The 27248-nt window shown below is 32.2% G+C and overlaps 1 protein-coding gene across 1 annotated transcript in view; it reads left to right on the forward strand.

The window, feature by feature from the left end:
- LOC144959449 (uncharacterized) overlaps positions 1-15952 on the forward strand; it is a 65287-nt gene extending 49335 nt beyond the window's left edge. Inside the window, exons 15-23 of the mRNA XM_078892041.1 lie at positions 3459-3539; positions 4618-4851; positions 5177-5260; positions 7258-7599; positions 8053-8259; positions 9240-9320; positions 9859-9969; positions 12029-12060; positions 15398-15952. Coding sequence (XP_078748167.1) covers positions 3459-3539; positions 4618-4851; positions 5177-5260; positions 7258-7599; positions 8053-8259; positions 9240-9320; positions 9859-9969; positions 12029-12060; positions 15398-15436 — 1211 coding nt within the window. The 3' untranslated portion in view covers positions 15437-15952. The remainder of the gene's footprint in view (positions 1-3458; positions 3540-4617; positions 4852-5176; positions 5261-7257; positions 7600-8052; positions 8260-9239; positions 9321-9858; positions 9970-12028; positions 12061-15397) is intronic.
- Positions 15953-27248: the final 11296 nt, after the last annotated feature.

A 27248-nucleotide genomic window follows, 5' to 3' on the forward strand; every position in this document is an offset into this window, starting at 1 on the left:
GTGACTGTCTGTCCAGGCGTTTTTTGTTTAGTTGTTTTTTGGGTTTTTTTTTGTGTGTTTTTCTTTTTCATCGTCTTCATATCTCTTACTTTCCACACATCCTTCTATTTTTTGTCTAAACTTTTGGAGAAGGTAGTACTGACACAATTATTATCTCATCTTAAGAACAACAGTTCAGTCAGCCTACAAACAGCAACACAGTACTGAAACGGCGCTTCTTAAAATCTTTTGTTATATAATGCGAATGCTAACAATATCAATTTATTATGCCTTTAAGATCTTTCAGCTCCCTTTGACACAATTGACCATTACATTTTGTTAAGAAGACTAGAAAATACGTTCGGCGTAAAAGGAATTGCCCTTAAATGGATTACACCATATTTACAGGATCGATGGCAGACTGTCGTGGTGAATGGTATTCAGTCAGAACAAGTTTTACTAAACTTTGGAGTGCGTTCTTTGCCCTGTCCTTTTTTTTTCTGTATAAGCACCCCCTTTCTCGTGTGATATCCAGATTCAATCAGAGTTATCATTTTAATGCTGGTGATACGCAAATTTATGAATCAGTACCCCTAAGTAATTTACAATTCTTAATACAACGAATTTCGAGCTGTTTTATGAGATGAAATCTTGAATGTACCATAACAAGTTAAAATTAAATGATAGTAAATGATAGTAAAACTGAGATTTTAATGTGTGGAAGGTAAATAATTCACCTATTACTCTCGGAAATAGCACAACAGAATTTTCAAATAAATCAAAAAACCTTAGCGTCATCATTGGTAAACATCTTTCCATAACAAGCTGCTACGTGAATAACACCATACAATCTATGTACATAGAAATGAATAAAATAAGCAAAATTCGTAATTTAATGTAGCAGAACTTTTAATTAATTCCCTTGTTTTATCCAAATTGTACTATTGTAACTCCCTGTGGGCGAAATTAGCTAAAGACAAAATATTTTTTTGTTCATCTTATTAGCTCATAATTTAGGCACCTTTTAAATTTAGTAAGAATGGTGTCGCCTATTTCATTCAGTATAAATGTACCAACAGATTTCGTTCCATTTCATGCTTTTCGTTTCCTATGACAAGGAAGATATTGATTTTAAAACAAAAAGGTATGTGTGTTGTACGTGTTGGGGGCGGGGGAAGGGGGACATACCCTATTTCCCAGCTATTCTTGGGTTTAATTCACTATCACTCACTCACCCCAATATCGTTGTACAATGACAAAACCTGATACACAATTAATTTCTAATTTACAAGATAGCCAAAATCATCAATAAGCGTAAATTAAAGCTATTATGCTTAATAAAAATAGACTCATCTTGAAAAAGGAGTCAGGGTCTAAAAGATTGAGGAATAGTCTAATGTAGTAATATTATATCAGAGTCACGCCTACAAACTTGACGGAGATAATTTATTCATTCCCCTCACGCCAGGTCAACCACACTTAGCCTTGCCTCTCACTCGTCCGTGATGGCGAGTGCTCGCCCTCGCTGACGTAAAACGTTTGTCGATCGAGTTATTCGTATTTTGCTATATTCTTAACTGATATACTGTTCTTTTGGTGAATACGAACGAGGCATTTTGCGTTGCGGTTAACCAGGGTGAACAGTATGTGAGACGGTCGTATAAGATACTGTCCTTTTGTTGGTTTCAGGTAGAGTTATTTGCTTGGCTTGCCAAGAAACAGTATCTCAAAATATTACGCAACATATTACGTCAATAAAATCGCCGACTAAGAGAAAAGCGCAATTTATCATAAGCTATTATTTAATGTTAGAAGACTTCCACTATGTAATAAAATTAAAGAGTTATGAATGAAAAAAATAAATGTGTCGATTGCGGCAAAACTGGTTGGATCTGGGTCAGCCCAGATACTGTCCTTTTGTTGGTTAGGGCAGAGCACCGAATCGAGAAATTTTTGATAACGCCAGTACAATACTTATAATTTTAAGACATGTACAAACTTATCCTAGAAAATCAGAGAAACTGAGAGTAAAGTCATCGTACGGCAAATGTTAGACTATAGTGCATGGGATTGGAACACCAAAAATGAAACCCAGATAGAACAGTTCAAGAAAGTTGAAACAGAGCATATCGGTTTGTTCTTAACAATTACAAGAGGACTAAAAGCGTCAGTGAGATACGCAAGATCCTAATTGGTCACCATTACTTAAGAGACGCATTATACAAAAAGTCAAGATACTCTTTCGGGACCGTCATGGACTGACAACACCCCTATTGATAGCCTTATTCAAGATAAAGGCACTCATACCAGGTCCCGTGATCACAAATCAATGCCAATCTCAAATCATTTTCTTCCAAGTACCATCCGAACATGAATTCGGTGCCTAAAAATATAAGAAAAATTGATAAATCGCATGTGACAGAGACATTATATTCAGGAAGAGGGGACGGGATTTATACACAGGGAGTAGGAACAAAGAAAGTATTGGACTGGAACCCTCAGGGCAGAAGATCAAGGGGAAGGCCATGAGGAACATGGAGAAGAATTAAAGAAGCTGATATACAGAGAAGTGGTAAGACCTGGAATGAGATTAAAAAGTTAGCTCAGGATAGAGAAGGATGGAAACTGTTTGTCTGAGGCCTATACCCTGACCCAGAGTGAAAAAGGCATGGATGATGATGACGAGAGACATTGGTAACATCAGAATAAAACCCTAGATACGTCCATTTATTCTCTCAACCCAAACGAGTCTCGAGTATCATGACTTGACAAGACGCAAAAAGATATTGAACAAAAGCACAGTTTCAATTTTCATTTCATACTTCATTTATTTCCACACAGCGTTGATTAGGCAATTGGATCTCTACGATTTGACAGAAAGTACTTTAAGTTACAATGCATTTCTATCTAAAGTGTAGCAAGACCTAAGTTTAAGAGTTATGCCAAAACGATGATAATTTTAATCGATAGAGAACGGGTCTTGGTCTAATATTCTAAAAACATATTATAGACTATGTATATTGTTTCGACATTTCCCATCGAAATATATTAACTCGTAACTTGTGTGTCAACCTACCGGTTAGTGAGTATGACAATTATGGTAGGAGTACTTCCATTGAATCGATACCATTAATAATACCTCTCATTATTTTTTATTGCAACCAATGTCTTAAAATGCATGTGAACCATTTACGGCGCCTACAGTGGGGAATTAAATGGTAAGTGACCGATTCATATATGAGAATAACAACAGAACAAAAATCACACCCTACCCCAGTCACAAAAAAAGGAGAGCTGAGTTTTTTTAAGATGTCGAAAGCAGCTGTATTGAGATTGAGTTCAAATCTATTCAACAATGAAATCATACATTTTTCGATTTATCACATTCATTAAACGGACACCTTCATTGAACAGACAGCTACGCCCGTATATTATATTCTTCTATTACGTGACCATGTTTTAATCTAAATCTGATCTAGACCATAACAAGACATTCATGTGCCAAGCATTGACACTATGGTCTGTGGTTCAGGAAATCCCATTCACACCGATTTTCTCAGGTAGGTCAGATTTAAGGTTAAGATTATTTCTCATTAAATATTTTCCTGACATTTTGAGAATTTTTGCCACGACTTTACACCAACCCACCACTAAAATTTATTTTTCTTATCAAAACAGAAAAAAACATCAATTATATTCAATAATTAATATTGTACATAAAAAAAATAACTCTACAATACAGAGTCTAATTTTGTACATTTATAAGAGCACAATTATTTATGTTTTGTTATTTCCAAACGACATCAAAATGAGAAATTGGTTGGATTGTATCCCAAGGCATATGAGAATTGTTCTGTAATTGATAAGGAGAGTTATTAAAACGTATCGTGTAGACAAATGAACTTGATCTGTTGATTTTGATGTGATCTACTTCCATCATATTGTTATCTGAATTTGAAAAATAAAATCTTTAATCTTTAAAAATGATGAATATCATTGTATTTTCCAGTGTAAACATGTCTTTGACTAAGTCTTGTTCCTGACAAAATAAAAAAAAAAAAAACGTCATTGAATTCATCTTGACATGTACTATTCGACAGACATCATCAAATAGCTAAATAAGATGTCGCTACCACATGCAACACTGAACATTGGGCGTGACATGACGGCTCTTAGGCGATGTTGAACTGTTTTCTTTCAGGGACAATGCCGTTCACGGCCAGATGTTCATTACACACCTGAGTATATTTATATAATGTGAGTAAAGAGAGTTTTCCCAACGACTCAACTGTGCGCCGCTCATAGCGTGACTCAAAACCTGAACGTTCAAATACCTCTAGACCACACACAATCGAACAATAATGGTGGAAGCGAAATGAAGCTGTTTATCGTTAAAAGTGATGGAAGATATTGAACTTACTTAATGCACTAAATACTTCAACTACTTTTCTGTCAGGATTTTATGTGACCCATTTATTATGCATTGTTTATATTTTGTTATTACATACACGAATAACATCTTTAACCCGAAAATTCCCGCGTTTGATATTTTGTTCTGTGATATTAATTCTCTTTCATCACTTTTAATTAAATGTAAATATATTTTTGTCTATTTGATTTCAAAATTCAATTCTACAGACTTACCATCAGCCGTGATAGCAAAGTGTCCCATTTACGAAGCTAAAACCAAAGGAGAAAAGATATGGGTAGTAGCTGGAGGTCCTGACGACCCCTTTGAATGTCACTGCACACTTTTCAATTTAGGATTTCCAAGAGAAGGATCTATGGCCAGATGGTTAGATGGAGACACGGGGCAGCTTATCCGTGAACACCCTAATTATGTCTATGTTGGTTATATTAGGGAACATGGAGGTATACATTTTGTGACATTTACTTTATTTACAGAATTTGCATAATTTATTGCAAATAAAATAAAAAGATATCCACGAATGTCAATAATTTTAAAAATATATTCAAGTATGCTTAATTGTTGATTGCCAAATATATATTTGTTCCTTTTATTTTGACGAAGTCCCCGTTTGAGTGTGTTGTCATGATAAGGTTAGTCAATATTTAGATACGTGTTTTCTTGCCCAATTTTTATATAAAATTGTCATCATTACTGACGTTGTGTATATATCAACTTGGTGTATTTTTTCCCTTTTATTCCATCCTAATCTCCAACCCCGAAAAAAAGTTTCCTCGAAGACGTTCAGTTGTGAAGCTGAAAATACTATAGGAAAATCACTGGCCTCAACAAGTTTCCAAGTAAACTATATATGTGAGTATTTAATTTGTATTTTGGATCGGATTTGTGACCTTTCATAGTGGGCAGGGAGGCACCTATTGTGTCTTAAAGCCCCCACGTAAATTGTAACTAATATCTTATAGTATAAGCCTTAACTTCTTCAATCAACATGCAGAACATTTGGTCAGTCATCGTATGATTTATCAAAACTAATAAAATAAATATTTACGTTCTTTTATTTATGTCTCAAAAGTATGTTTTAGCCCTGATATCAACCACTGAGCGGGAAAGGAAGACTGATAGCCACCTTAATTAGGTGCCTGTAACTTGGAGTAAACAGCCCACATATCATGAGCATCACTCACAATTGTATCACAGTTGATTGTTTAAAAAAAATCATCGTAGCGTCAAGTTTTGCAATGGAATTCCTTTATCAGTTTGTCAAAATATTGTGAATAAATACTGACTAACTGGACCTGCTATATTCGTGTCCTTGGCATGTATTACGGGCATCCCAAGGCATTTGGTAAAGGAAATAAATAGTAATGGGGACGAAACAGGAAATTGACAGGACATATACTAATTAATTGGGTAATGCTTAATAAAGTCAAACCATCAATTGCAACTCTTACCTTAAAAAAAATCCCTTTATTTTGTTTAACCTAACTGTGTCTCAAGTAGAATAAAACATGTATAAAAGAAATAAAAATACCACTCTCTATTTTTTCAGGTTTAAACTTTCTCTTGGAGGTAGTAATTTGAATTATAGTATGTGGGCCCTTGGAACCAAGGCTTGATTGTTCAAGGCTCACTCTGCTATACGTATAAAACCGTTTTTATTCAAACTCTCTTATTGTACTCGGCTGTGAAATGTGTACATGGTCGTTAACTGTGTTGCCTTTGTTGGAAAAAAAAAATGTAACATCCCATAACTGTGGCCATACATCTTCCTTCATGTTAAGTGTTGCTATTGGCTATGGACCGTGTTGTAACGTGTTTTGAGCACGTTTAAACGCTGAATATAACTAGCAAAGTTATGGTGCTGTGGTATAAAATTCGAATCCTTACTTGTAGGTCGAAATGGGTTATTTGAGAAGGATGTTACCTACGTTTTCTATTCGTATTCAGGCGTTAGTACCTGATTGTTATCAGCATTGCCTTAATAAAAAGGAAAATAAAAAGAGAATCTAAAATCGCCATATAGCCTTCTTGTTTAATCTTTCGTGTTCAGTTTAACTGTGTGCTTTGAATCCTATGGAAACCGCTTTAAGTACATTAAGTAGGTGCTCTCCCTTTATCTTTTATCCAGTAAACTACCGCACTCCGGAAAGAGGTGTATTCACAACATTGGACAGAAAATGTATCTTTCAAATATCGTTAGATTTGAATGACCTTGATAAAACATTCCAGCCTTGCTTTAATCCCGGGTTTTAGAGTTGCCCAGATGGGCGTCATTTAAATCGACCAATTTTTCAAATGCGTGTTTTTCAGATCATATTTTTAAATACGTGTTTGTCTTGTCTAATTTAAATACATGCCGTTTGGCCAATTTTCAAATGTGTATTTATTGCCAAATGTTTAATCTATTCAATACGTGTTTTTATGGCCGTATTTATTTCATAATTGTTTTTCTTCAAATCGATAAAACACGCGTTTTTCTGTCCAAATGCTTTCAGTACGAATTTCTCTGGCAATTTTTTTTTAATACGTTTTTATTCTGGCCAAATTTTTCAATACATGTCTTACCAAACTCACGTAGTTAACAGTCTGTAATCGATGGCCTCAGTGGACAGCTTTCAAACAAAGAACCGTCATTAAAAAAAAAAATCTAATGGACGGCAACAAAACAATCTTAACAATGTAACAACGAGAACAATAATGGTCATAAATACAGAATAAATGACAAAATGGGAGCTTTATTATGATTATATACTCACTGATAACATTATTTGATCATTTAGGAATCATTATCTATAATCTGATTTATAAAGAGTATCCACGTCGTTCTTATTGTTTATAATTCTACTCAGATGGTCCAACTGAGGTGTCTATTGGCGTATTGGAAACGCTGAAGAATGATAGCATCAAAGACAGTCAAAATCCCTCCAAACTGCGTATAACTTGTGACATCCCCGTTGACGTCACTCCATCCGTGAATGTCAGTGTGTTTGGGAGAAATGGTAGAGGAGAAAAAATCATAACTGTGGATAAGCCAGATAAAAACATGACAATAGCGAACATATCAAGATGGACGTTCAGTTTTCAAGCACCAGTCAACAAAGAAAGAAAACCACAGCTCGACCTTACTGTGACATGTAAAGCCGAAAATAGTGTCAAATCGAATATTTTTGTGGAAGACAAGATTACCCTTCGTAAGTACCGGAGCAATGTATCATATGTCACTTTTATCTCTCATATAGTGTCCTCAAGGATAATTGCTGTCATGAAAAAAATATATTTATAACTGTTTTAATATAATATGGTAATCTAAAGAATTGATACAATTATTATGATTATTCTAAGTGCATATACTACTTAACATTAGTTATCGGACATAGCCTTGTTTTTTCCCACATCAAAGGTTTTGACCTGACATTTACTTAATTACAAAAACTTTATTGGCTCATTGTGTACTTTACATATTCTTAATCTACACATAATATTGTCGATTATAGAGTGAATTCAATCCATATATGGGTACGTTTATCAGATCTGTTAATTAGACAAAAATGATCTTCAATAGTGTTCGATATCTTTTAGTTGAAACTTGCCTCACCATCTCTTGAAGAATTTTATTATGTATCATAATTAAATTGTCCTTGCAGAGATGCCGACTGCAGAACTCTCTGGATGCCCGCCTAAAATTGAAGGAACGAATTATCATGGAGTTGAAATGTCTAAACGCAATGCAAATTGTACTTGTCGGTTGGTGAATCCGGGAGTTCCCCAGGGTGACGTGAGATGGGTGGACGCCAACAATAGAACTCTTGCATCCGGGGACTTTGAAGCAGTACTTGAAGTTGACATGAACGGTAGGGTGATTTTAACCGTTTAACCGCCGTACCAGAGTACGGTATGCTGTTATCCAAAACGTAAGATTAATCCATACATAACATTTTGTGGTGGGTGTCCAAATAAATGAAATATTTATAGAATCTTCAATATGCAACGGCGTACCCTGGAAAGACATGAATTTAAACATTGGGGCAGACAACTCGTCCGTCAAATATCGATCCATTTAATTCATTCTCATCTTAGCAAAAACTCTTAAACCTGGGAGGTCGTGAGGTTTTTTTTAAATAACTATGTTTGAGGGTCTTTAGGAAATTGAGGATTTTAAAATCCATTGATATTTGAAGGTTGAGTTTTCGGACCAATTTTAAAATCGTGTTTTTCCAGATTACAATGTTAACTAATTGAAAGTGTTAAAACATTTGATTTATTCGAACATCCACCTCATAATGGTGTTATGAAATGATTAATCTTACATTTTGTTGAAGTAAATTTACTTACGATCAGTATCAAAGACCAGCTGAATCCTTCAGTTTCGTACCATGACGTAAAATTTAGAAGCCTTTAATCCTTCACAGCCATTAGACCCATGAAGTCGGATTTTAATCCTGGTTCAATAGCGTCCAATGAACAATATCAATTGCTTCCTTTGGATAGGAAGCTAGTCTATTGAAAGGTACCCTCCGTAAGATAGAGGCCCATTCACTGCTTGGTGGACAGAGGAGCCAGAAAAAAAAATCGACTGCACTTGGACTCAATCTCGGTCCCTTTTATTGTGAAGCGAGTTCTTGTCCAACTGAAGTATTAGGACCCAATAATTGGAAGCATGCCTCTATATATGCTTTTTATTCAAAAACGATTTTAATTGCAAAGTACAATTCTTTGTTGAAATATTACTTTAAGATTTTTGTTTCAATTATGTTTTGCCATTTATAATAGTTTTGCATGATATAAAAAATTATATTTCCTTAAGGTTTCATCAATTGTTATCTTCTTTAAGATCATCTGATGCCGTTCACTTGTCAAGCCCTGACATTGAATTCTGTTGTAGAGACGATTCCATTCCAGCCAAAGTTGACAGGTACGAATTGAGAGTTTACAGATGGAGGTGAAGATGTTAGTGATGGATGTTAAGCATTTGATGATGAAGATCATGATGATGATGATGATGATGATGATGATAATGATGATGATGATGATGATGATGATGATGATGATGATGATGATGATGATGATGATGATGATGATGATGATGATGATGATGATGATGATGATGATGATGATGATGATATGATTTTGAAGGAGTAATTCCCTGTCACTATAAGACAGATAACAAGATGAATTCATTTTTTCATACTGCCAAATTAATCAGGCTTGTAGCATATCTCCCTGACCCTGCTTATACACCTGTAATTTATGTCTTTGGTCCCCAATGAAACAGTGTCAATTTTTTCCCCTCAAGAGATATCTTACAAATTCTACTCGTTGGAGAAAACCATGCTAGTACCAGGTAGAGATCGAACAAATAAACTTATAAAATTTTGAACAACCATTTTAGATTTCATTGCATCCCATTCTCAAGCTGTTTTGTGTTGATATTCTCTTTTTTGTTGTTGCAGATCCACCGGATGACGACGCCGATCTGGAATTGATAATCATCATCGTCTCTTGCCTTGTGCTTGTGTTCCTCATCATTCTGGTTTCAATTTACCTATATTGGAAAACCAAAGGTTGGTTGAGTGTGTACAATGTGTTATACATAATAATGACACATTTTAGATTTGAAAAACTATAAAGTTATTTAAGATGTCATCATGTGAATGTTATCATTCGTGCAAAATTGATTTACGTTCGTTTTGTTTGATGCAATTTTAACATCGTTCGTCCTTTTCTACCAGAGTTATAATGCTATGACTAGAAAAGGGTTTTTGATATAAATCTTAATTTACAGCGTGTTTGTGTTTAAACTTTTGCACAATTCATGTTTGAATGCCTCAAGAACAACTGCAACGACATCAATTTGACTTTAGCAATTTTATTTAAAATTTATTATAGTTATCTTTTTTTATTATTATTTTTTTTCTGATCCCTTAATTGTGATAATATGTTTCCGCATTTGTCGGATCTAAAGCTTCACGGTACCACCACTCTTTTGAATGACAAGTCGTAAGCGTCTCTCCACTCCATCCCACTTCTATTGCTGCACGAGTAAAGTGAAAATGCGAACGGCTTCCCTTATTTTTGTTTTTAGGTGACGTGATACAAAAATAATTTTGCAATAGCAAATCAATGTTCAAAGTTTATATCCTTAGATTGTCATTTTAAATGAAATAAACTTTTAAGAATCATTGTCGGGCAAAGCCAAAATAATCACGAATTAGATAAAATTACAGTTAAAAATTATACCGTACGTCCTGGGTAGAGTCATTTGACCTCCATGGTGGGATGGCGGTCACCTGCTGTGTTTCCTATCCCCACTGGATTGATGGTCTACATCCTGGGTGGCCTAAATGAGTATTCTGTTATGCGTTCTATCTTTGTCTTAGAATGGGATTATTTTTGGGGGTTTTGGGTTTTCTTTATGGATCATGCTGGACTCCTTGGTTGAGAGGGAAACAATCAAATGTAGAGAGTGAGTTGTGGAAGTGATAATTTTTTCTCACCATGTAAATGGTCTCATTGATAATTACTGATAGTTATATTTCTTTTTCAACATATCTTGCAAAACATCTGGATTGTTTCCCTCTGATTAGATTCCTCTCCTGGGGTAAAGATGCGACATTTAGGTGATATCGCACTAAATATATCACCGTCTAATGCGTATTTAAACCAAATCCCCTTTCTCTTACTTTTTTAGTGGTGGATGGGGTCTTTGACCCAACATTTTAGTCAGTAGGTCATGTTTCGTCTTCTAACCACGGTGAATGTTATATGAGTTTCATTAATTCTTTCTTTTGAGATTATTTGGTTTTGTTAAGGCCGTTGTCGAGACTTAGCTGAGAGGCAAACAGTCAAATATTTAGTAAGTTTTGAGATATGATATGTCTTTCCTTGTAAATCACCTCTCTCTTATTAATTTTTAACCATGTTTTCTTTTTTTGTTTGATGTATTTATAAACATTTATGGGTATACCTCTTAGTGGAATAATCGCAGGTGTCTGCATAACTTTTATGTGATCACAAAAAATTAAATCAGTGTTATAGTCTTCGAAAAACATATGTTACCTATTTTGATTATTCACTTTGTCTTATATTTTCTCATATCCTTTCAATTGTATTTTTAGAATCTTTTTACTATCACATGTTTTTACTTTTTGCGTGGACTAATATAAGGAGTCGCAAGTACCGAAAAACCATTAAGAACAATTCAAACCCAAAATCATTTTCTCGGATGAATTATTTATTTAACATATTTTGGACTCATTTTTTCTATTATTTAACTGGCGCTGTTGTCAAATAATTGTGTTGCAAGCGCCGTAAAGAAATAAATAGTATCTGCAGCATTACATGATCTAGTAGTATGACCCTGGCCTTTGCATTGGAAAAACCAGTGTTCAAACCACTCTAAAAAAGTTCAATTTTTAGAAATGTAATTTGGCTAAAAATGTTATGCTTTAAATATTGAATTCAGATTTGAGCCTGTTTGTCATAAAGATGTGAGACATGGAATATTGATTAATGTTGGTTCTAAACGACTTTTCAAAATAATTTAAGAGTGTTAGAGGGAAATTAATGAAAGTACTTCTTATTTATTAAAATATTTTCTAATCGTCAACATATATCCTACAGGCAAAGACCAAAGCAATACCCAATCCAGAAAGGTGAGTATCCCATCAGTAAAAGTAATTTGTGGTAAACCCCACATAATATACCAATGACGTGTTTTATCCACAAAACCTACATAACAGTAACGTGTTGTGTACCTACACATTATAAAAATCAGTGTCAATCAATTATAGTCTTCAATTAAAACTTACTCCATTTTGACCACTATATAGGAATCTTTCCATAGTGAAATGCCCACCAAATAGTTGTGTATTCTATTGTTAAAAGTAACGTTCGGTATCGACGTATAAATAATCCTTCACATAACGACCATTTCAGTCTTTTCCCCAACCTTTGATACCTGAACAACAGACGAGTATTCCATCAGTAAAATAATTGGTCTGTTAATTTATAAAACCTTGCCACTATGTGTGTTTCACTCTAATAAACTCAGCTCTTACATACCATTTTTTATGATTCTTCCCAAAGGTCCATAGCTAAACAATAGTAACGTGCTGTAAACCTACATATTATAAAAATCACTGTGTTTTATATTCTTAAATTTTACAACAATTTGACCACCATTTAGGACTCTTTCCAAAGTAAAATGCCCACCGATTAAGTGTGTATTTCATTGTTAGAAGGTTCAGTAAACCCACACTTCATGTCAATCAGTGTAGTTTAACTGAAGGAACAAAACTTACGTGATTCAGATCTTTGCTGCAAATTTTATAATGAACACTCACTAAATGATATCAGAGTATAAACGCTCAAGGTTACACATAATTTAGAATGTTGGTATGCTATACCTGGCTAGTGGATGCCATGAGAATTCTACCTTTCTGTATAAATTCAATATCGTAAAATTAACTCTCCTTTACAGAATACTTCCAGGCATTTTCCAGAGGTGGCATACCTACAGATTAAAACAATATTTATTACACTCAAATTATAAACAACAAGAATTGCTGTGGCTATGTGGTCTTGTAGTATGACAATCGCATTCGGATGTGAAAGTCCTGGGTCGAGCCTCGCTTGGTGCATCATTTAACCCTCGGTCAAGACTCTTTACTCACATTATGTCACCAGACTCAGATGTAAAATGAGTACCCGACCTTTAACATTGCTGTATCTGTCAAAAAAGAAAAAAAAAACACCCTATAATATCGCCTAACAGGTGTTCTACATATTAAGATTTCCTGTTGTTTGATGTTAGGTTTAGGGTTAGAGTAAAGGTTATTGTTAGGGTTAGGATTGAGGTTATGGTTAGGTTTAGGGATCCTTGTAAAGCGTTCTGAGCACATTTGGTGGATATTACATTCTATAAAATAAACTCAATTTTAATACTACACATGATTCAGTGTCGCAAAGAAGTTTGAACAAGTTAATAATTTGAGGTCTTTGGTTTTATTGATGTCTTTTAATAGAAATAAAAGAACAAAAAAATTTTAAGATTGAACAATAATCTTCTATCATTGTATCTCTTTCCTCAAGCCGGCTGGCTTGGCAATTGTTATAAAAAGTTAAATATAAAAATCAATATTACAACTTCAGAAAGAAATACAAAATACAAAACACGGAACACTTCCGCTTCAGAATTCTTCTTCACCCAACAACAAAGATCAATGAAAGCATGAATATATTATTAAAAATAAGATCGATGACAGAGAACTATCACATTGGCAATTTAGTGTGTAATGCCAGTGAAGGGTAAGGGTCCAGTGTTGTGACACAGTGATATTTTGAAACACATCGAATGTGTAGGAATGACTTAAATGCTGGAATTTGAATTGATATCCAAGAACATCAGATTTCAGTTGTGTTTATGCGGTTTTATCAAAGTGACAATTTAAGGAGCAGCCAATGCTACAAGATGAAGATAAACAGTGTGTATAAAATTGTCCCAGACAACTCAAAAAATAAAATTACAATAAACAAAAATATAATAAAATCCAATCCAAAATGCATCTTCATGTGATGAAGATTGACTCATCATCAGTCTTTCTTGACTGTGGATCTAACCTCGGACCAACTGATTTCCCCTTGAGGATTTTTTGAAATGTTAATTTTTCTTGAACTTTTTCTTGCATTGGCAGGCATTGTTGCATTCACATTTTACATGTGATTTATTTCTGATTGTGCATATTATAATTTTGAGATTTACCTCTCTCCTCATTTATCATTTTCAGTATTTTCCCAAAATTGCTGGCTTTTCCAGTGGAAAAAATGATATTTTAAGCTCAAACAAATACATTACGAAACAACAGTATGTTATTTATTAATTAAACAAAGATCATTCTTCAATGTTTACAATGTACAAAATAAGTCTAAAAATGTATATTGTGTCGTAAAAATATGACAATTTTGCTCTTGGTGGCAAGGAGAGCGTTAAGAACCTGAAAAGTCATATTTATTTTCGATCAGTTTGACTAACTTTGAATTCAATTGCATTTAGAACATCTCGAAACTATTGATGCTACGCGGTTAATTAAATGACTCACAACACCCGCCAGCCGAATATAACGTAGCAAAATCCAAAACAAAGTTTAACCTTAAATCTGTATTATCTGATTGATACAATTTAGTGAGAATTAATGTAAAGCATAAACATGTCTCACTAAACCCAATAACAAAGAGCTGAGTGACATCAACGTCGCTTCTTCCTGTAGATAGAACGAAGTTGACGTTATCTAGGTCTTTGCTATTGTATTTTGTCATCCATTTTATCAACAAGTCTCATTAAACTGTATTAACCAGAATACGTTCAAGGTTAGACGTAGTTAAGTGTTTTGGTTAATTACATTTCCGGATGGCAATGTTCTGATTGTGTTAACTCAGGGCACATCATATGCACCGTTCTTAGTCAAAGGATCACATTAATCATACACATATGTCCTCTTTGATGGGGTCATTTCAAATGTCGCTTCTATCATCTTGTATTTGCTTTCTGAAATTCTCTCTGTTGATGTCTTAGATTGGAATCACTTTGTTTTGCCCTGGTCCTTGTTGGAATTATTGCATTAGAAGAAAACAGTCAACTGTGTCCTGTTTGTTCCCTGAGATCATTTATTAAAAAAATCATCTCTCAGTTATGTGATGGATTGTGAACTTCGGATTGTGTTCCATCTATTGTGACAATGTATTTGTCTCAAGTTGAGCCCTTTAGGTGGTCAGAAACTAAGATAGTGTGATCTCTGAATATTCGTCTGTTTCTTATTCTAATCGTTCCCCGTTGTCTTAATTTTACTCATTTGATTTAAATTGAAAATATATATCATTTCAATATCCCATTTTCTACCATCCATTGCATTAAATGAAATAAATGTGTTGCAAGTACCGTAAATTCCTTAAGAATTAATAAAACATACAACGATTGTCATTTTACTTTTCCAGAGCCCAAAGGTTTCGCCAATGGATAACGGAACATCTTAAAGTATCCCAGAATAGAAAGATCTTTTTTTTCTGACAAAGGATTAATTTCTAAAGGGGAAACGTCGATGGAGATGTAACGCTCTACAGAAAATGAAGTTGTTATTTTTTTTCTTCTAAATTAGATCCTTTAAACAGAGTAAAACTTCAACGTCGGACCAGTCCTCTTCCTCCAATTGACTAATGAGTGATGTGTATACAATGCTGACAAAACAAGTAACAAGTTAGAGAGCAGGCACTGAGATGTGTAATCAAAACGATCTGAAAATATGTGTTTGTGTAATAATGAGTATTAGACAAAGTAGAATGATATATAACAGAAAAAGTATGTATGAAAGATGCCAGACAATGCAGGAAAACTATATAAAAATTAATAAACATTGCTGGACCTCGCCCTGGGTCGATTTCGTCTTTTTTTTGTTGGGATAATTTTTTTTCTCGTATTTTTATTTCTTGTTCAGTTTTTCTAAAAATCTTACAACGTTGCCTGCTTCCTAATATGTCCAAGAAAAAACAAAACTTGAGAAATAAATTGTCCTGCTCGAGTTCAATCCAAAATGATTCAATGACAATTTGTCGTTTCTAGATTAGTTTTTGAAATAACAAAATCTGAAGATAAATATTTGTGATATTTCTAAGGACATAACTCTGTTCTGATATCTTTGTATAGCTACACTAATATGCAGGTTTACGTCGTGTTTTTTTAAAATTTTGAACTTTAGTATAAAAATCAATGTGTGGCACGACATCTAAAAGCGGTGTTATGTCTGAATGGATTAGATGAGACGAAAAACTCGTTACTCGGTGTCATTGTAGAAAATGAACACATTTTGGCATTCCACTAAATTTGTATTTCTTTATATATTAATTTGAAATTGACTTTGATGAGTTCGAATCGGTCCGACATGATAATGTTATGAGACGATTTTTGGTATACAAATATTTTCAGAAACATTTTTAACTATGGTGGGTAGGAGAGATTGGATTAGAAATAAACGATAAAAATTGAGTTAAGCTAATTAACTGCATACTCTCCAATAAACTACTATTTAGAAAGTTGGTCTCAAATATTGATCGAATTAATAAGCAATCACCATGGCAACCGCTCCCAAACCTGGGACTCGCGAGAATTCAAATTTAGAATGATCACATTCACGCCTCTTTTCTGCAGTCAAAACATCAATATACATATAGACAATACTAATCTCGTTTATTCGACATTGGCCTTTGCCACAAGATAAACAAAACAGGCGGATACTGGAATCATATCTTGGAGATAAAACCCATATCTTATTTATTGGACAAAGTGAAATACACAATCATTGAATGGTGAGATCCATAGAAAAGAATTAAAATCAACGTTATCCTGTTGTTGATGACCCATCAGCATTTGACTCACAAATTTTATCATTAGTAATTTTTAATTTCATCTATATCTGCAAGGCGATGACTATTTTCACAAATTATATGTCTCATGTTATTTTCTTCAATTTTCCTTCCATATCATCTGTCAGATTTCACCTGATATGTTTTATCTATTCACTATATAAATTACTCTTTTAAAACCTTTAAAATCAAATGGAATAAGTTCATAATTGACAATATACAAAACCTTTTCCAGCTTTACATCATTATGTTCTTATATCTGGAAGAGAAATGTTATTGTTAAAATTATGTGATGTACAAACGAATTCAGATTTTTTGGTAAAATATTTGATATTAACTATAATGAGTTTCTTTTTTGTTATTAGGGCATTTTGGCTATGTGAGGTTCTTTGACCTCAAATGATGGTCACTTACTGTGTCTTCTATGCCCGATAGTTGTTTCTAATATGCACCTTGTAATTTGCCTTGAAATGAAATCACTTGCATTTGGCCTGTGTTGATAATATGATATCCTTCGATTTTGATGCTGAGGAATATTTTCGTTGCTGTTTTTGTTGCTATTGCTTTAAAATGAGGGGTATAGAGACAATGTGTTGGAATCTAAAGAGTACGCTGAGTCACCTCCGCTTCTAAGGTGTGTCTTTTCAAGTAGGGGCGCGAAGTTTACTCTTGCCCGGAACATCGGACTAAGTGGGGATGTGAAGAATAAGCTCTGATGTTGTTGCCGATGTTGACTAGATAGAAAAGGTTTTATTCTCTGTTGTCTTCTGGCACTTTCCTACTAACATTTTTGTTGTTCTTATCAACATACATGCCTGGTCCAATCACTTTTCTAAACTAAATATAGAAGATGAAAAGTTATATTTAGAGATACGGCTAAGGTTGTTTTCTCTGTTGGGGTTGGGTAGTTTGGAAATTATGACGACTATTATGAATTGTCATATTTTTCTTGATGAATATAGCCCTGTTGATGTGTCTTTTGAATATTTATATTATTTTTAGTATCGCGGGTTATATAACGGTAAATTGTAATTATATGTATTTGTAAATACTATTTTCTTGATGTACATAATCCTTGTGATTCACGTTTAAACTATTTACGTTATCATACTTTAGCGGGATATGTAAGGTATTTTGGATTTATATATATATATATATATATATATATATATATATATATATATATATATATATATATATATATATATATATATATATATAAACAATTATGCTATACTGCTCAACATAAGGAATTACAATTCATTATAATTTTTGTTAGTGTCCTTACCTGATAAAAATCGATCAAATTAATTCACCTCTATTCGCACCCACTTGCCGTAGGAAATTGGCCAAAGAATTGGCAAATGTCTGGAAATCTCACAACTGCACAGTGTGTTCAATAAAAAAGCACTTTCATTAAAAACAAACATTAGATATCATTGAAGTGGTTTGCAGAACGAAAAGAACACAAATAAAAAAAATGGCCTTCAATTATCTCCGTTTATCGTTTTTAAAGCATTAATGTTAAGCATTTTGTGATGTCTCCAAGACTACGCCTAATGAGCGCAGAGAAGGGACAGGCTTTAAGGCGTCTTCAAAGCGGAATGCGGACACTGGGAGTTTACACGGACATGGCTGTAACACATTTCGAACACTTTAGATCGTTTTGCAGAGACAGGAAATACAAACGATGGGCGGTGCTCGGGTAGACCAAGAATTCATGACCAATAAAATGTCAGGTTTGTTGGTATTCTTACAATTCCGGTCAAAACGGTTTCCTCACGTATATTCAGCGCCACCGCGTGTTATGAAATCTGAAAAATCTATCGGGCTAATTTAAATGTGGTCAAAGAGTTCCCAGATGTTCAACAGGTGATCCACAAGGACCAGCCAACATGCATCAAAAACGACATACTTGTCTTCAGCAATAAGACAACCTTCAGTTACCTGCCAGGACATATGGACTAGTCATCACTTTCTCGCAATACGAATAGGCAGACGATTCCCTCAAATCAACGAGGACCAGGAAAATGAAACTGCGATTCATTTTACATCAACAAATAGGGAGATAATTGACGCTATACTTTAGGAATTACGTAAATCAATATCAAATAATTTAGAAAAAAAAAAAAAAACTGGCGGTTGGGCACATTACGTTTAGGTAGGAACTAATGGATTAATTCAATTGTTCTAAACACCATCTGAACCTAGTTTCTCTTTCAGAATTAACAAATGGAATTAATGTCGTTGCATTTTTTGTATACTCTCAAGATCCGAACTGACATTTTAGTTGAGTTATTATGTCCGGGTATGGAACATAATCATGCCATATGATATAACGTATCAATATCAAGATTTAGTAATTATTTTATAAACCAATGTATCATGTCATGTTATCACCACTTACCAATATAACATTACATTGCTTTATCGATTTACCAATGTTACATTTCATGGCGATTATCCATTAACTAATGCAACTTTTCGTGGAAATCATCCGTTTACAAATGTATTTAATTTATTCATCAGTTCACCTTATTAACATGTACTTATCTTCCGTACAGCAATGTAACATTTATTTGTTGTTATCTTTCCACCAATGTAACATTTAGTAATGAATATCCGTCCAACAATGTATCATTTATTTGTTGTTACCGCTCAATTCAGGTAATATTTCATAGGTGATATAAATCTACCATATAAACTATAAATGATTATCATCCGTCCATCAATTTATCATGTATTTATTATTTCCATCCAACACTGTTAAGTTTGTTTTGTTTCTTTTTAATTTGACAGCGAGGACACTTATGTCCTGGTTTCTATCCGCCACACCCTTTATTACTCTATACTCCCCACTCCCCATATTTCTTTTCTTTATCCGTGCCCCTCTCATTGATGTTCTGGATTGATTCATTTTACTTAAGTGGATCGTCTACTTATTGTGAAGCAGTTAAATGCATGATTCACGTTTTAAAGAGATGATAATTCATTTATCTATCTATGCACTATTACAATAAAAAGAAGTTATGGACAGTTTGAACTCTGTAAACACCTGAAGATTTGCTTCATAGCTTATGCCTTGGCCGGACATATAGGTAATGTCCATTTTGAAACATGGATATATTTTTTTTACATGGAATCATCGATGAGATTTGAACCAGTCCATCATCTCTTACTTTATCTTTGGTGTCTTTAACTTCAAATCTACAATTTTCCCCCAAACAGCTATTTTAATAGATCTCAAATAACCTAAATTGTTTTGCAATGGGCTATAAAACCCTTAACACATAAGATCAAAATATCCATCCACCATTGTAGTAATTCCTGAATACTATAAAAATCTACCAATGTAGCTTTGATTTGTTATTATTGTCCTCATACAATAACATTTGGAATTACCATAATATTCCAATTATAATGAATAATAATGTGAATTTTAATGTAAGCTTCAATTCAATTACAAATACAGATCAAATGAACGTTTCGGGTTTCCACTTCATCAACAATCCAGGATGAATGAAACACCACAAATGAACGAGATGATGTGGTAGTGGCGTAGTTAAGATGTGGCTGTAAATACAACTATAAATGTGACATTATCAAAACGTTTGTGACTATAATTTTTTCCACCTAAATAACAATTTTATTAAATAAACGTGGTGATGCGATACGTTTTAACTCAATGCTAGAGTTAAGAAATAATATATATTTTCGTGGGTGTACATTTTGACTTATGAATGTCGACTAAATTACTCGGAGACTCGTGTGTCCTTCATTAAGACTTAGTCTCAATACATGCCTTGTTTAAAAAAAATCTGAGCATAAAAAAATGAAAAATCAAAGAAAAAAAAGATCTTGCATTTTCTAAAGATAATACCATTTTATTGTATTTTCGAAGAACGCTCTTAAAATGTATGTTGTGATTGTAATCATTTTTTTGATCAGAAAAATAGTTATCAGGTAATTGTTTTCAGTTTAGATATTCTAAACTTTATTTTACTGAATGGCAGTTACTTTTTAATAATTTGAATATTTTTTATCAAAAAAATATAATCTATCAGCTGGTTCTAATACATTGACGTAACTGCATGACTAATTAAAAAACTGATCTATTAACATATGCATGTGCTTTTCTACACACACGCATCATTTCATGTTTCTAGACTCTGGTAAAATAACAACAGCCTGGTCGGGGTCATTTGACCTCCCATGAAGGGCAGGAGGTCATTTGCTGTCTCTTCAATTTCCCTATATCTGGTTTCTGCATATCAATGTGTTTTTGTCTTGCAATGGGATACCTTGGTATTGTTTTGGTTCTTACCGGAGTCCATGGCTGAGAAGTGAAACAGTCAAATGTTGGTTTTGGGAGATTATATTGTTATCGTGTACATCTTCTTGCTGTTACGTTGTATATTTGGGTATGTTTTCTATTGTGGATATAAACCGTAAGTATTTGAATATATTCATCTTAGTAGGATCATGTGCTGCTGCCTGGATGAGACTTTAAGATGATCTATAATTAAGTACTCTGTAGTGTATTCTTATGATCAACTTCAGTTCCCAATTTGAACCATACCCCTTTATTATTCATTTTATTGCGTTCCTTTACCTCTATTTCTATAATTTTCTCCCTATCCCACTTGCTTTCTTTTTAGTGGCGCTGGCATGGTTTAAATGTGTTGTAAGTTCTTTAAAACTCTTACAAACAAAAAAATGAATCATATTTTGATTTGTTAACATTTAATCTAAGTAGGATATTGTTCTGTTTTCATGATAATCTCAAACTAAGGTCATTGACAGTTGGCCGTTTGTCTTACTTCTTTTGAAATACCCTAAAAAAGAAAAACAAATGACATTTATACTCTAACAAAAATTATCGGAATAATTAAGGATCTCTGTTCATTTTTCGAATTAACAGTACTATATAAATGACAGTATCTTTTTTAACGTAAAAAATATTTCACATTCACTCCTATTTTATTATTTATTTTAACTTTTCGTTTTTATTTATGTTTTATTATGAATTTTGCGACCATTTATGTATTCGTCCATATTTTTAACATGTTGAATTAATAGTGAATTATTCTTACAATTATACGTTTTGCTACTTTTATATTTATGTATTGTTATAACTCGACGTTCAAATATTTGCATATTTGATAAATAGGGTTTGATTCAACATTATGTTTGTTGACTTGAGAGATTTTCCATTACAATAGTGAGCCCATAACAAAATAGTTTATCAGACTTTGAAATGTGTACACGTCGATTTAACAACATTTAATTTCACAACCCGACAAAGGTAACATTTTACCCACCGATTTAAAATATGTTTTCTGATTTGATTTATTTACCTGGAACGAAGCCAAGTTTTGTTATTGTGTCAACACTCATAATATAAACATGAGAGCACATCACAATACACATCAAAACTAGTCACCACTACACAGCGAAACAACTTTAGTTTGGAGTTTTCTACGGACATTGCAAATGGATTATGCCGACTGAGGAAGTGTAAGGAACACAAAAACGAGTCGTCTCGGCAAAAAAATGTGAGTGAAAATTTACATTATATATATATATATATATATATATATATATATATATATATATATATATATATATATAGGATATATTGATGTAAATTCTTTGTACACTACCCAACCATGTTCTTCTGCCTCGCTGAATTGATAATAGGTCATTGTGTTACGTCATCTTCGAACAGTATTTGTTTAGGTGTCGACGTCTCATGAGTTTGAGATAGTTACCGTTTTGACTGGTTGGACAATTCAACTAGTTATCTTAATAAATAGCATACATTTCATATACTCCCTCATATTATACTGTATATTGTATTGTTATAAACACAAGATGAACATCTAATACTCGACAACCAAAACTTTGAAGAGGTCAATCAACATTCGTAAGTTAAGCTTTATTGTTAAAATATAGGCTAGTGACAATTTGATTAATCAAACATTATTTGGCCGTAACAAACATTTTAATTCTAACCCAAGATAGATCTGATTGATATAATATCGATCTTAGGAGTATATAAATATACAATAAAATGATCGATTATTTATTTTTTTATGAACCGTCGGACCGCCAAAACGTCGGGATCAGGTCATTTAACACGCATTGACCACTGGTATTTAATGTCAAGTAGGTAAACATGGCACTTTTTATTGATCGTATGCATTAAAACAAAATACACAGCATTTCTTTACGATAAATCAATCGTACAAATACACAAAACGTTTATAGTCTGTGGAAATTTGGCAGGAAGGAAGAGTATCTGCGTATATAGAAAGCTCGGGAGAAACATGTGTCTAATTTCAATTGTATTACACATTATAAACATTAAAAGTGAGAGGATGTTTAACGATTTGAATCGACTAGACAAATAGACGAGTCGTCTGTTCTTAAATCCCTATTGCCACTGCAGGAGTGTTGCTTCGCGATATATCGCCGTCTCCTGTATAACCTTGTATTGCGATGTAATTTTTTTTGGTTATTGTCAAATTATGCGTTTACAAAGGTTCTGGTCATATGTGTTACCAATATGTTTATGTTTAGGTTTCTTTTAGATAATCTCAATTTCATCAGAATCAGCTCAAAGCGCTTAACAGGTGTTCCCAAACAAGCATCTACATTTAACGCGTAGGACAATGACATGACCTTCAAAAAATTCTTTTTAAAACTTTAATATCAAAAAAGAAGTTTAAATGCTATATTGTCAATCAAATGAAAATAACAAAACAACAACACCAAACAACCAAAAAAAAAGTAACAACACAAAAACAAACAATCTAAATAAAACTAGGCATATGAAGAATTTTACATTTTTTTTAAAACCTAAGAAACAAACATCTGCCCCCCCCCCACCCCCAATACAAAATACAAGACTTGTGAAGAATATCATAACCCTAAAATGCATGATTGAAAATCAAATATTGATTTTTTAACTTATGTGAATTCAAAAGCTCCACGAAATGAGAGTAATTTTGTATTGAAAAAAAAAAAAAAAACAACAAAATTAATTGTTGCATTGAATATAGAAATGTAACAAGTATATTTAGGTAAACAAAAACGTGCATGAAACACAATCACATGAGTTTTTTATGTATCGCAATATCCACTCGAAGTCTCAACGCGCTTTACAATGGGTCCGAGGCCAACACTGAACATGTAGGCCGAAACATTGACACCTTTGAGACGTTATTACATTTTTTTTATTCGAAGAGAACAACGCTGTTGCCGGCGTGGTACTCATTTTACACATGTTTACGGTAAGAGAAAATCTCTAAAGAGGGAAACAAACAAATAAAATGGATTATAACTTGTGTCGACTGTACTCAATGGTGGTTGGATTGTGAATGCACACCAAACAGCCCTTATCATCCCTGTCAGTACCCTGGGACTCTCTACTCAACAAGCCACGCCACACTATCGTTTCATTCACACTCCCAAAAATATTGAGTTCGACAATGCAAGTTATAATCCATTCAAATTAATTTGTTTTTCAAGTTAAATTGTTAATTGCTGTGCTGACAAAGCTTTTGTTCCCGAAATGTAAATTGTCTGTTTTGGTTTTGTCCGAAGCCAATCCATAATTACTCTTTCTTTCGTGAGTATTTTCACATAATATGGGCGTATTCTAATGGAGAATAAATTGCGTTTGTTTGAGCGCTTTTCTATTTAGACAAAAGGATCAAAACAATTTGGGTAATTAGACATGCAATTAAGGAACCATTGGCATTATTGGTTGTAGTCAAAGTTTACTTTGTGTCAGCTGCTTGGAAATTGTTTTGAAATTAAATGAATATGCTTTTCACTCATAACACAAAGACAAAGTTGTGAAAGTAATTATTTATTATAATTTTTATTAAGCCAATAGGTCCAAATTATTACCGATACCAAGTCAAAACGTATTAAATGTCAACGTGATTGGTTCAATTATGTAATCGACTTGTTTTGTCTGTTTGGAATGAACATCTTGTCATTATCGCCTACCCCCCCCCCTCCCCAAATTGTTTTCCCTGTAGTTTTTTCCCATAAACAAGTTAATTTCCTTAATCTTTGAAAGAAACAGGCTAGTATTACAACATTTATCACAATAAAATCATCCTTCAAATATCAATCGGTTTAAATGACCCTCATCTTGGCAACAATAAACATGGGAATTCATCGAAATTTTCCATCAATTCTCATGTTTGAGAGGTTGTGTAAACATGATGGTCAATTAAATCGATCAATACTTGAAAGACAAATTTTTGACAAATTTCTAAATACGTGTTTTTTATAGAGTAATACAGCTAACTGGCTAAAAAACAGTAATATTCATTATGTACAAATGTGGTAGATAGAAGGACGTAAGTTGAGGTTACTAAGGAGATAGTAATGATAGTATTAATAATAATGATGATGAAAATAATAATAATAATAATAATAATAATAATAATAATAATAATAATAATAATAATAATAATAATAATAATAATAATAATAATAATAATATAATAATCATCATCATCATATAATAATAATAATAATAATAATAATATTAATAATAATAATAATAATAATAATAATAATAATAATAATATAATAATAATAATAATAATAATAATAATAATATAATAATTAATAATAATAATAATTAATAATAATAATAATAATAATAATAATAATATAATAATAATAATAATAATAATAATAATAATAATAATAATAATAAATAAATAATAATAATAATAATAATAATAATAAATAATAATAATAATAAATAATAAAAATAATAATAATATAATAATAATAATAATAATAATATAATAATAATATAATAATAATAATAATAATAATATAATAATAATAATAATAATAATAATAATAATAATAATAATAATAATAATAATAATAATAATAATAATAATAATAATAATAATAATAATAAATAATAATAATAATATAATATTAATAATAATAATAAAATAATAATAATAATAATAATAAACAATAATATAATATAATAATAATAATAATAATAATAATAATATAAATAATAATAATAATAATAATAATAATAATAATAATATAATATATAATAATAATAATAATAATAATAATGATAATAATAATAAATAATAATAATAATAATAAATAATAATAATTTAAAAATAATATAATAATAAAATAATAATAATAATAAATAATAATAAATAATAATAATAATAATAATATAATATATATATATATATAAAATATATTATATATATAATATAATATTATATATATATACTATCATATTTATTTAATATTTTAAAATATTATTATATATATACATAACATATATAACATGTTAATCTCAAGACATCAATTATATACGCGTTGGCCATGGTAAAAAAAAAACATCAATAGTCGCCCACAATGGAATTTGAGTTTATGCTATATTTTCAATTTCCAATCATTCCTGACCATAAAGAATACCTTTAGAGCAATAAGGTACTTGGAGCTGGAGTTGATCCCTTTTTGATAGAGTGAAATTACTAGCTACCCTTTGGATACGACGATTGACTATCGCAAAGCACTTCCCGTAAAAAGTAGCTGGGTACATAATCTATTTTGAGAAAATCAGCTTTAAAGTTAAAACAACATAGTATAATGCAATCAACATAAACATAACAGAATCATAAACATGAAATCATTTTAAAAGATGCATTCATGCGTACAACAGCTAAGAGTGAAGGAGAAATAAAGCCAAAATTTATTATAACAAACATGCCAAAATTTTTATGCTAAGTCTGGAGTCAATTTAAATCAGGAAAATGCTCTTTTGGTCTAACTTTTATAAATATTTCTTCTACATACTCATTTAAAACAATACCGATACAACATACATGTTAATGTTTTTGGGAAATAAAAGATAAATTGTTAAGCTATCGCTTAAAAAAAATAGAAATATCATTCTCGTTACAGAGTGTCATTTGTTTTTCCTCTTTGCCCTTTCGCTCAAAACCATTGACAGTAACAAAACTGGTAGGTTTTCCCAGGCCGCCACACAAATGTTTAAGTGTGTAAACAAAATAATTATTCAAAGCATATCCATGAAATTTAAGAGAGTGCCATAAGTTGCAATTGACTCCATACACTTAATATTTGTTTTAGTGCTAATATATTATTGGTTAAATATAAATAAAACGATAATTGAACAAAGAAGGAAATTGGTGAGAGAAAGTGAAGCGTGAAAGGAGATAGACCCAATGACAAAATTATTTAAGTATTAGAGTAATTAAAAAGTGAAAAGGCATTAATTATAATCATAATCATTATAGTGATAATATCTGCAAACCAATGCTTCATTCAACTTGGTCGTCAATGCCTGTGGGTAACAAAGGTTTAATTTTTATATGCGTAACTAACTCAA

The sequence above is a fragment of the Berghia stephanieae genome, chromosome 14, assembly GCF_034508935.2.
Source record: "Berghia stephanieae isolate SIO BIC M18660-M18661 chromosome 14, UCSD_Bste_1.3, whole genome shotgun sequence".
NCBI lineage: Eukaryota > Metazoa > Mollusca > Gastropoda > Nudibranchia > Aeolidiidae > Berghia > Berghia stephanieae.